Source organism: Diabrotica undecimpunctata, chromosome 4 (assembly GCF_040954645.1).
Source record: "Diabrotica undecimpunctata isolate CICGRU chromosome 4, icDiaUnde3, whole genome shotgun sequence".
NCBI classification, from domain to species: domain Eukaryota; kingdom Metazoa; phylum Arthropoda; class Insecta; order Coleoptera; family Chrysomelidae; genus Diabrotica; species Diabrotica undecimpunctata.
Window position 1 is genome coordinate 18,761,438 of NC_092806.1, and position 12,466 is coordinate 18,773,903.

General features: G+C 33.0%; 1 protein-coding gene across 1 annotated transcript in view; it reads right to left on the reverse strand.

Annotated features, from left to right (window-relative positions):
* Nucleotides 1-2,950: 2,950 nt before the first annotated feature.
* The window catches only part of LOC140438580 (uncharacterized), a 239,032-nt gene continuing 229,516 nt past the window's right edge, over nucleotides 2,951-12,466 (reverse strand). The window contains exons 6-7 of the mRNA XM_072528243.1: nucleotides 3,179-3,334; nucleotides 2,951-3,084 (exon numbers count right to left, since the gene is read on the reverse strand). Coding sequence (XP_072384344.1) covers nucleotides 2,951-3,084; nucleotides 3,179-3,334 — 290 coding nt within the window. The remainder of the gene's footprint in view (nucleotides 3,085-3,178; nucleotides 3,335-12,466) is intronic.

A 12,466-nucleotide genomic window follows, 5' to 3' on the forward strand; every position in this document is an offset into this window, starting at 1 on the left:
CATAAAATTTCAATTTTAAGTTGTGGCAACAAATATGAAGCATTTGAAATATGAATAAAAAACGCAGAATTTCATGTTATACATTACATTCAAAACAATCGCACGTCACGGGAAATGCCTCCAAGAAGACGGTTTTGGGTATAGTTTATAACAGAAATTTGGATCTTTTGAAAAACGTACTACTGTAATTGAAAAAAAAAGTTTTAGATCGTGTATTATGTGAATGTTTAAATCTAGCGTTTTTTAAGCATATCGTCGCCTTAAATAGAAAACCTGGTATATCACAAAAACCAAACTTTACAGGATAGAGTAAACACTGATTAGCCACCTTGAGATAGAATGCTTAAAAAATTTTTTTGAAACACTAAAGTAATGATATTACGTTTAGCATAAACGTACAAAAATTTTATGTGTAAATTGTTATTATCACTTTTAACCAGTGAAATACGAGGTTATCCATTTTAGTCCATTTATATTTACGTGGTTTTCTTGCTTTTCAAGAATAAACGTGGTTTCCTTACCCTTGTTATTTTATATGCAAGGTTTTCTTTAAAGTCATCACAGAAAAAAATTATTAATTGTTGCTAAATAGATTGTTAAAGATAATTAATAATTAAGTATTGATTATTATTGGATCAGTTATTTATTTGATAGTGATATGTGTACTATAAGTATCAAAATTATAACAATAAATATACCCATTTTGAAAGAAATATTTAGAAAAATAGAAATAAACAATATAGAAACGCACACATTTATTAATATTAAGATACATTCTTTTAAAATACATGAGCACACGCTTTCGCTACAAATAGTGCTGGAGTTTTTTATGTAGTGAGGAAAACTATCGTAAAAAATATATACATCTCTTGGCAAGACAGATTTAATCTCTTGTAGAATAATTAACTTCCTTGACTGAATAGGAATTTTTGTTTTGTGCATAAGTTTCAATGTAACATCAGCTGTTGGCTTTTTAATCCTGCACGGAAGATCTGAAAAATCATCTGAAAAGTTTAATTTATACTTTACCTCACCTTCGTGCTTATATTAATGCGTCTGAAATCAGTTACCACGGGATCTCTTTTATAGTTTCCCGGTCGGATCGTCCGTATAAAATTCAATTTACTGTACATTTTAAAAAACTGGTGATACAGATAGTGAACTTTCTAGGGACTGGGCTTGAGTCTTACTGGAAGGCATACTTCCACATATCCAGCAGGAGAGAATATTTCTCTATGCCTTAATTTTGTTTCAATAAAACTGTGAATCGAATCGCACTCCATTTGTGTGCTCCCCTTTTCTAAGTGTTTTTGAGTTATAGTCAATCCAGTTTTTTTTAAATAAGGCATGGCGCATTGGATAGAATGTAGTTTCTATTCTGGTACGTGCATCTGCCGCCGTACAAAATCACGTTGTCATATTTGGAGCTATTAATTTCAGAGGTTATGAAATGTGAAATAAAAGATGTAAACCCATTAGCAGTTACTCGTCCGTTAGATTCGTCCCAGAGATAACAAGATGCGTTGTTAGTTATGAGGTTATAAATTGTGAAATTGTGTACTTTCAATTTCGTTGGGTAGTATAAAGCAGATGCTTTCAATGGTGGGCATAAAATCACAACCTGTACATCCATAGTTAACACCGCGGTTCTGTTGTCTGTTTTCTCTTTGTCATACTGTTTTTCTTCCCTTGTTTTAGTTTTTTTTATAAATGAGTAGAGTCTTTTTCGGGAGATAAATTATTATTCTTAGTAAAAGAACAGCACAAATCACATTGGTCTTTTTTTTGGGGAGAATAAAGCAAGATTTAATTCGTCAAACACTGTATAGAAAAAACAATTAGAAGCGATGTAGCTACTTTTTTCTGCTGATTCACAATAAGACTTATATTCTCTGTAAAGCTGTGCTTTAGATTGCCAATTTTGCTCTAAGTACAGTTTCTTAGTAGTTTTTCTACAATAGTGCGACTCTAACTTTGGCAAATTATTAAAGAACTCTTTGAGAATAGTTTTACGTGAGGTATCAGCGTTTCTTTTTTTCTCTCTGCTTACATGTGATCATAAATGTACATTATTTTCTTCATTATCTCCATTTTCCTTTCCTCTGTGTGCAGTTCTTCTCTCATCCTATCAGATCTAGTTGTTACTCAGTTTAAAACCGTCCATTCTTCCATACATAAGGTGTTTAGGAACATCTTTTTGCATACACGAATTCTTTCTTGACTTTAACCAACTTTTGAATGATAGTATAAAAAACCCTTTCGCCGTACATTTTCTGACTCTACTTTTCTACATGATACATTTCTGTTATCAACTAATTGCTTAATGAAAATGCGGCGCTCGTCTCAATTCAAGAGCCAATAATCTATGAAAATCGTTTTGTTAATTGCTTCTGTAACTCGTATGGCATTAAAAAACTGACTTGTTTTTAGGTTTATATAAAAAACGAGATTGTATTTCTCTTTTAGACCTTTTGACGTCATACACAATTTTCCAGCTTCATTTTTCCCCTTCTATAATACTCTTCACACTTCATCCTTTTTTATGTACTCTTTTCTGTCCCACACATTGGTGTATAAGGCTTTTTATTCCTTTTTCGGTTGCCTAAAACTTCCCTGCTGTTTATCATCTCACATTCATTTTTATCAAGATCCTGCCCAGGCTGTGCGTCAGTCATGTAATTTTCAGTGAATTCTTGTAGGCGTTCTTGTCCAGGATCATCACTCATTTTAACTTTAAAGTTTCATTAAATTTTAAAATAATTATTATTACTTTTAATTGTCTCATGAGTTGAGTTTCCTTTGGCAGCTATATTTTCTCTTCTAAAAGGGTTTCTCCTCGTAAAATATCTTCATTACTCAAATGTATGTCTTTAACAATTACTCCTAAGACGGTGTTATTGTATTCAATTCTGGCAATGAATTGGATAAGTCTTAGGATTGTTCATTGTTCCTAACTGTGACTAAAAACATCTTCTGTAGGTTTTGAAACCGGTTTTAAATGGAATCCGTTTTCTTCACTACAAGGAACCAGTTCGTACTCTTTCATTCTCTGCGAAGTATTTGGATAATTATGTGAACGGTAGTCTAAAAATAAGGGAAGATTGTTACTGTTATATCCTGATCAACATTAGTCATGGAAGTATTTATATAATGACGTTATAATATACTATGAACTCACCGTGAGAAATAACTCCTGGTGTACTGTGTGGTACCATTTCCAAAGAAGGGATTGTCACAAGTAGGGGTGATGGTTGACGACAGTCTTTAATTTCCAAACTTTTTTGCTTGTTCTTGAGGGCCAAATCCACAAGAAGTTTGCTCCGACAACTCATGTCTGTATAAAATAATATGCCTCAGTTAACATAATGTAATAGCCAAATGTAATAAAAATGGTAAATTAAGGTCTATGCAATTATCAGTCTTTGTTCGAATTTATTATTTTAAATCAAAAACTAAAATAGTAGGTCTAATAATTAAGAAAAGAAATCAGTAAAGGTAAATCAGTACAAAACGTGTTAAATGTCATGCATTCGCTGTGCCACAGTATAGACAGAAAACCTCGTACATCTGATGTACGATGTTTTCTAAATAACTATAGTAAACATAACCTTTTTAATAGGTTTTCGTAAACATAACCACTTACAAACATAGGTGTTTTGTCATTAAATATAATTAAAAGGTATATAAACCATTGAACTTACCTGTCTTTTATTGTTTGTCTTAAAAAAAAAATAGTGGAAGATTAAAACAGTAATAAAAACTTCACTTGAAATAATGAGTACAAGTACAACGTATACGCGTGGTTCTCTTACGTTCTCATGGAGAACTCACTGATATACGTGGTTCTTTTTTTCTCAATAGAAGGCAGCGCGAGGCAGAAACATTTATTATGACAGCTGTTCTAGGTGAAAGACGAGATTTTCCATCCATAGAAATAAAAATATAATTTTGATCCAAAATTGGATATACGCGCTTTTCCAATTAAGGCGACGATATGTTAAATACCTCACATTTGCTGCCAAAACTCAAAACTAAAATTTTATGCTATAAGTTTTGAAGGTTACGCTCTAGTAATCCAAACTTCATAGTGGTCAGTCAATGAAAGGAATAGATTGTATTGATCTCATGAGAATCATAAAAAGTGTTAAAAATTGCGCCACGTTTATTTATTTAACACCTTTTAAAATCTAAGTATATTTGCGGCAAAATACAAAAATTGTAAACAAAAAGTGCACTCTTCTTCTTTAAAACGCATTTTGATTTTTGTCGATAGGTCACTCAAATCAAAAGATATCGAATTTTTACCGTCGATCTGATACAAATTTTATTGAACATTGATTTCGCGCGCGTAACTGACATTCAAAACCGATGGTCCCTTCAAGAGTTGTTTATAAGAGAACGGTTCATTCTACACAAAAAGTGCTAATAAACAATTTTGTTTAAAATTATCTCATAAAAAAATGAAATACTTTTTAATTAAAATATTTTTTTCCACGGCGTACAGATTCTTGGTAAATCGTTTTTTTTTTTTTTCATTTTTACCTCCCTACGAAAGGGGTTTTAGGGAGAAGCCCGGAGGTAAAAGTGGTAAATGTTTTTGCATCTTTTTTGAAGTCCCAAAATTAATATTGTAGGCAAAATTCAGCTTGTTCGTACGATTTTTAAAGGTTGAGTAGCATTTTCGTCTCTGGTGAGTATTGTAAAATAAAATAAATACGAGTAAACCATAAATTCATATATTTTATGTATATAAAAATACAAAGGACTAATTAACATAGAATAAGTTTCGCACAGTAATTAAATATCCTTATAGGGATATGAGGGTAAAAATAGTAGAAAATCTCTGAATTCTTTTCATATGCATTGATTTACTTAAAATTTTGACAGTAGGTAGAAAATAGCTCAAAGATCATAATCTACCCTGTGTCAACATGTTCTTTTGGGGTGGGTACCACCCCAAATCTTACAAGAAAAGAGATATTCGGATAATTCTAAAAACAAAATCTTAGGGAGATCTCCGAGATAATACGGAAGAACTATGAAACAAAATCAACCCTTCAATTTTTCCATAGAATTTTTTAAAGTTATTCGAAAATACAACGCTTCCATTCTCTTCTGTATAATGCCATCTAAGCAAAAATTGTTTATTACCGGAATAATAACAAAGGATGTCAATATATTTGCCTACAAACTGATGCAAAAAATTTGAAAATCGGAATACAAAAAAAAAAGTTATAATTGTCAAACTTAATCAAAAATTTTTAGTGGCGAAATGTTATGCTGGAAAGTGTATAAAAAAATGTTTAACAGAACTCTTGTATTCAAAGGTGTCTATAATTTAAAACAACGGAATTAATCAAAGTTTTGTTTTTTAAATGCAACACCCTGTATAATAAACCATTTTTGAATAATTTTAAAAACATGGACAGTTTTTATAAGGTTTTATGACATTATAACAAATATCTAAAGATAATACATAATCAAAATACGCGATGGAAAAATATCACCAATGAAAAGTTTTATCATTTTTTAATACAGAAAATCTTTAAAGTCAACCCTCGGATCGTTTTAATACAACCAACGTGTGGGCCCTTTTCCTTATTCAACTTAGTCGTCCTATAACAGTTTGCATAAATAAACTTCTGGATGAAATTGCCAAAACATTTTTTTATCACTGAAAGAATCGTTTGGAGTGTTGTCGTTTAAGCCATTATCAAGTTAACTACATCTTCCCCTTTGGTTGTGTTTTATATCTAGCTCCCCTCAGTATTCATCGTCTTAAAAGTGTTTTATTGGGGATAGCTTTCAGTGACGTAGAATATAGATTTTTTGATTCGTGACTATAATAAAACAGTTTAGTTGGTTATTTGTAGTTTATTCTCTACTTTTCTTAAAATGAACATTTTAAGAAAAGTGGAAAAAACTGTTTTATTTAAAAACAATTTAACAATCCATAAAAAGCAGCTACTCGAAGATAAAGTATGGGTACTTGCTAAAAAGTTTTTAGTCAAAACAAAAAAAAATCTTGTGATCTTGTGAAGGAAAAAGAATAAAATGGCGGTAGACATTTATGAGGGTCATTTATGAGGTCAATATAAGATGGAATATATTAAAAAATACCCCGCTCAATCTTCATTAATATCGTTCTCGTCGCCACCAACAGTTGACCATTCAAATATTTGCCGATAAAAATTTTCAATGTTTTCATCTTTTCCTACGATAAACCTCTCAAACTTTTTGATACTCAACATCTTGTTTGCACTTATTGGGACTTTTGCATTAGAGTATGCAACTATTTCGGAAAAGAATGTGACAACAGTAGATATCCCTAACTTAAATTCATGCTTTATTAGGCCATCGATAAAGCCGCGAGCAGTCGCAATACCTTTGTCCTCTTTGCTGTAGCTAAAGTGCATAAACTTAAAAATCAGAAAAGAAACTGGATCTTTATTTTTAACACCTCCTTCGTGCGATGCTGTTGACAAAAATTTTTTTTAGTAAACGGGCCATCATTCATCCTCTTCTTCATCCATTACGAAATTTTTTTTTTGTGCTTAAACTGAAAAGCCGGTCATCAAAGTTTTTTCTTCACTATTTCCTGTCACATGGCATTTAGAAATGTCCCCTTAGGGGAAATACTGGTTCACACTTTGAAATAGTCCGAGATATGTAAGGGCTAAGCAAATTCTAAGAACTGAACGGTTCTTATTCTGACTACCACATCCATCAGAAAAAATATAAAAATGTTTAATGTTTGGTCGTATTTCTCTGTTTATAAAATCCTTAATAAAGGAAAAAACCTCATTTTGTCCTTTTTTGCCCATATCTTCGTAATATGCATAAAACATGGTTTTCCCAATTATGTCGTCGATATTAAAAACATTTACAGTTAGTTAATGCAGATACAATGTGTCTTGAACTTTAATTAGAGGGAGGGCAAGATATTGCTTGTAGTCCATGCAAATTACTCCCACCGTGGCATCTGTTTGGCATAACTTCTGAATCGATTTCATCTTGCTATACAATTTTTTGGCTATTCTTTGTTGAATAATTTTCTCCGCCACAGCTACACGTTTAGCAACCTCATTTAGAGCCTTGGACTAAATTTTGTTGGAAGGTTCCTCACAGATGCAGCAGGTGTCTACCACAATACTACCATAATGCACAAACGCTCCTTGAATATCTTGCGGTAAAAGCTGTACTTCACAGATGATTTGGGATTTTTTGTAAGAAATAGTTCATGCATGTCCAATTTTTCACCAAGGTAGTGAAATTCACGACTACCATCATGTGAATTTTTTACCGGAAATAAACGAATAGTTCATCCTCTTGAATGACTACACCTCAAATTTTGGCATTCCCTGGCGTAGTTTTGACATTCCGAATATCTCGGACATATTACACGTGGAGAGCGATACACCTTGCTCCAACTGATTATGCAGGGAAAGATCCAAGGAAAGAGAAGCATAGGGAGGCGTAGAATGTCATGGCTGTGCAACCTGAGAGAGTGGTACGGATGTACATCAAATGAACTTTTCAGAGCAGCCGTCTCAAAAGTCCGAATAGCTATGATGATTGCCGACCTCCGCCGCGGAGATGACACTTAAAGAAGAAGAAGGCGTAGTTTTACCTCTGTTATCGTAAGATAAAGTATGGGTACTTGCTAAAAAGTTTTTAGTCAAAACAAAAAAAAATCTTGTGATCTTGTGAAGGAAAAAGAATAAAATGGCGGTGGACATGTGGGGTTTCTAAAATAAACACAAAACTTTTTTCAAAAACAGTTTATTAGGTCAAAATAAGATGGAATATATTAAAAAATACCCCGCTTACATCAAATGAACTTTTCAGAGCAGCCGTCTCAAAAGTCCGAATAGCTATGATGATTGCCGACCTCCGCCGCGGAGATGACACTTAAAGAAGAAGAAGGCGTAGTTTTACCTCTGTTATCGTTAGGTGATTTTTCCAATGACAATAAGTTATCCAATAATACGGATTAATGATGATGAATATTTAATCAATATCCAGTGTCGTATTTTGATAATTTCTTATACTTTTTTTTGTACATAACCTACACACCTTGTTTTAGTTTTTAAGCTACAATGCTGAAACATGAATCCTTACAGATGCAAAAAAGGCATTTAAATATGCCATGTAAAAGCATACTTAGGATTCTCTGAAAGGACTCTACTTCTAATGAAGATATATTAAGCTAACTATGAAAATAAATGAAAGTCTTTCAAACAGTTCCAAAGCCCAAACTCAAATAAATATGCCACGATGCGAAATAACAATAGATATGAAGTAAAAAAGAGTCCTAGAAAGAAGAGAATCTAAGAGAAGAGTTTTAAAAACATACGACATACATAATAGTCGTCAAAATTTTGTATTAAATCACCATTCACAGAAGAAGAATATTAACAAGGTTATAACTAAGGCAAGTTAAATAAAAATAAATAAAGAAATGTCTATTCTTCTACAGATCTCCCGAACATTTGACACGCCGCTGGTAACACAAAAGTGATTAAAGTTATCCGAAGGGTAATGAAGACAAAAGTAAACTCTGTCCTGAAAATTAACGCCCATTTTCCGATTAATTAGTAAATTTTCATTGATTAAGAATTATTACGTCTGAAATAACGGTATAAAGGATAATGCCTATTATCTTATACAGAGACCTTTGTAGAACAATTGCGTATCAGGCTATAAACAGTAAGTAGTCTCTGAATATTCTTTCGGAGTTCCTTTTGAAGTTAGTTTTGTATATTATTTATACTGTTGTATTAGAAAATTTAAACAAAAATTTTAAAAATCTCCAAATTAACCCATTAGCGACTAGCGTGATCATATGATCCACACATAACAAGACTCAAGATTTTATTTTTTTGCACCACTGTGATAATTTTAACCTCCGCTCAAGGCGAATGCGTCGCTTATGCCTTAGTATATCGATACAAAGACTACGATAGAAAAAAACCAATAAAGCGACTACCAAATGGAAACTACAGAGGATAATGAACATATAGCTACATACAAGATATCATAGAGCACTATGGATAAAAATAGACAAATTTTGATTTATTGGCTTAAAAAAGGCCTCTGGCTGAGAATAAAATAAACAATTGCTCGAATCCTAACACGTGACATAGCAAATAAAAGGGGAGGATATAACGAATATAATAAGGAAGAGAAACATATCCAGGAGCGGACATTGAATCTGACCACATACCTTTAGTGGGAGTCATGGATGTGAGACTGAAGACAATAAAGAAAAAGTCTAGACCTAACTACGACATGACAGCCCTGCAACATCCGGAAGTTAAAAAGCAAGTGAGGGAATATATTAACAACCAAGTTAAACAACTAAAAGAAGAAAATAACATCCAACGAGAAATCAATCAATTTGAAGAAATAATTAAGAAAACTAAACAAGATCTGCTAAAACCAAACAAAGAAACAAAGAAGAAATCTTGGATGACTCCAGAAATCCTTCACTTAATGGAACGCAGAAGGTTAATTAAAGGAAATAAAGATGAATATAAAAAAATGTAGGCTTACATCAGAAGAAAAATAAGAGAAGCTAAAGAAAAAGAAGCTGTAGAGAAATGTAAAGAAATAGAAAGACTACAAGCCAAGCATGACAATTTTAATGTACACAAAAAGGTAGAAGAAATAACGGGTACTTTTAAAAAGCGAACACAAATGAAACTCATAGACACCAATGGAAAATTAATCATTGACACCCAAGAGATGAAAGACAAATGGAGAATATATTTGGAGACACTTTTTCAAGATCAAAGAACGGATTATAGGCATCCATTTTCAGAGAGGATGACGGGCCCGGACATACTTAAATTAGAGGTAGAAGAAGAAATAAAACGGATGAAAAGCAGGAAAGCTGTAGGGCCTGATAATATCGAAGCTAAATTTTTAAAACTCTTGGAGGAAGAAGGAATAAATTGGATCACGGCTGTCTTTAATAAAATATACAATACAGGAATCATCCCTGATAAATGGCTAGAATCAGAATTCATAGCGATACCTAAAAAACAGGGGGCTAAAAAGTGCGAAGAATATCGAACAATCAGCCTAATGAGCCACATGTTGAAACTGTTTCTTAGAGTCATCCATGAAAGAATTTATAAGAAGTGCGAGGAACAAATATCGGACAGACAGTTCGGCTTCATTAACGCAGTGGGTACCAGAGAGGCACTTTTCGGAGTACAGGTACTGATTCAAAGATGCAGGGACGTTAACTGCGACGTATACGCGTGCTTGATCGACTATGAAAAGACATTTGACAGAGTTCAACATCAAAAGATGATAAACATTTTAAAAGAAGCAGACCTGGATGACAAAGACCTCAGAATAATTTCAGAACTATACTGGAATCAGACCGCATACATGAAAATTAACGGAGAAGAAACAGATCACATAAAAATACTACGTGGAGTTAGACAAGGATGTATCCTATCGCCGTTGATATTTAATATGTACTCAGAGAAAATTTTTAACGAGGCTCTCTACGGAATAGACGAAGGCATCCTTCTAAATGGTGAAAAAGTAAACAATGTTAGATATGCCGACGACACCATGGTGATAGCAGATAGTTTAGAGGGACTTCAGAGGCTAATGGACAGAATAAACGAGTACAGTCAACAGTACGGACTAAACATTAATACCCACAAAACGAAACAAATGATTATCAGCAAGGAGAATATAAATGGGGCTCATCTATACATTAATGGGACGCAGATAGAGCGAGTAAAACAGTATTGCTACCTGGGAACTATTATAAACGAACAGTGGAGCAATGTACAGGAAATAAAGTGCCGCATAGGAAAGGCAAGAACGGTCTTTAACAAAATGAGCGCCATCTTCAAAAGTCACAACATATCCCTAGATACAAAAATGAGACATTTGAGATGCTATGTTTTCTCTGTGTTGTTGTACGGGGCGGAGGCATGGACGCTTACAGACACCACTATTAAAAAACTTGAAGCATTTGAGATGTGGCTTTATAGAAGAATGCTGAGAATATCAAGGATCACCAACAAGGAAGTTCTAGAAAAAATGAAGAAGGAACCTGAGATTGTGTTTACGATCAAACGCATAAAATTGCAATATCTGGGACACGTTATGAGAAATCAGCACCGTTACTCCCTGCTGGAGTCTATATTGCAAGGTAAAGTCAAAGGTAAGCGAGGACCTGGTAGAAGGAGAATATCATGGCTGCGGAATTTAAGAACATGGTTTAAGAAAACCTCAACGGAGCTGTTTCGAGCCGCAGCGAGCAAGGTCATGATTGCCAATATGATTTCCAACATCCGAAACGGATAGGAACTAGAAGAAGAAGAATAAGGAAGAAAAACAAGCAATGCAACTACCAAAAGGGCACTAAACAGGATATTCGTTATTATTGAATGTATAGTTACATACGAGATATCATAGAGCATTATGGATAAAAATATATTTATTAATAACTAAAGCTGACAGTTTATATTACAGTTTAGTGAGGTAATAATAAATAAAATTGTAACTGATGAGAACTTCGTTAACAAGATAATGTTTTTCCGACGAAGCAATATTTATATTGTGTGGGAATGTAAATCGCTAAAATTTTAAGTATTGGAGTGAAGTAAATCCACACTGGATACGTGAAAACCATACTCAAAGACCACAAAAGCTAAATATATGATCGGGTATAGTGGGTACTCGTTAACTGGGCCGTGTTTTATAGAAAGATAAGGTAGATTTAACAAGCGATAGTTATGAATGCTACTTAGAAATAAAATTGTACGTGGCCTGATAAACAAGTTTGAAGTCAATTTTAAGGAGATATGGTTTAAGCAAGACGGAGCTCCAACTCATTTTGGTGTAATTGTTTGGAGTTATTTAGATCAAACATTTTCGGGAGGATAGATTGGCAGATTAGGTAGTATTAAATGGCCTCCTCGTTTACCTGATTTTAATTCTAAAGATTATTTTTATTGATAATACTTGAAAAATTTATAAAACTAAACCAGCAAGTGTTGCAGGGCTAAGGCAAAGAATTATTGATGAATCCGTACTGATTTCTAGAGAAATATGGATAAATGTAATAGATGTCTTAATAGAGGATGTTTAGGATGCTGTTAAATTAAAAACGAAGGACATTTTGAACACTTGATTATGTAGACATTAATTTAGCAAAGTAGTGAACTTTTAATTATTATGTTCAAATTTAGTTGTATATACTTTGAATCAAAACATTTATTGAGACGATTAGGGGTTTCTAGTCTTTTGTTTTATCTTTTTAAGATGACATAAAATCGAAAGTATTGTATATATGATTGAACTGGAAATTTCAATAAAGGTGAAATATAGAAAATCAAAGTGACTGATGATGAAAAGTGACTGATGTTAACGTTATCTAACGTTATCAAATTTCAAATCTTCTTATTGCAAAATAGGTGTATTTGGGTTTTTC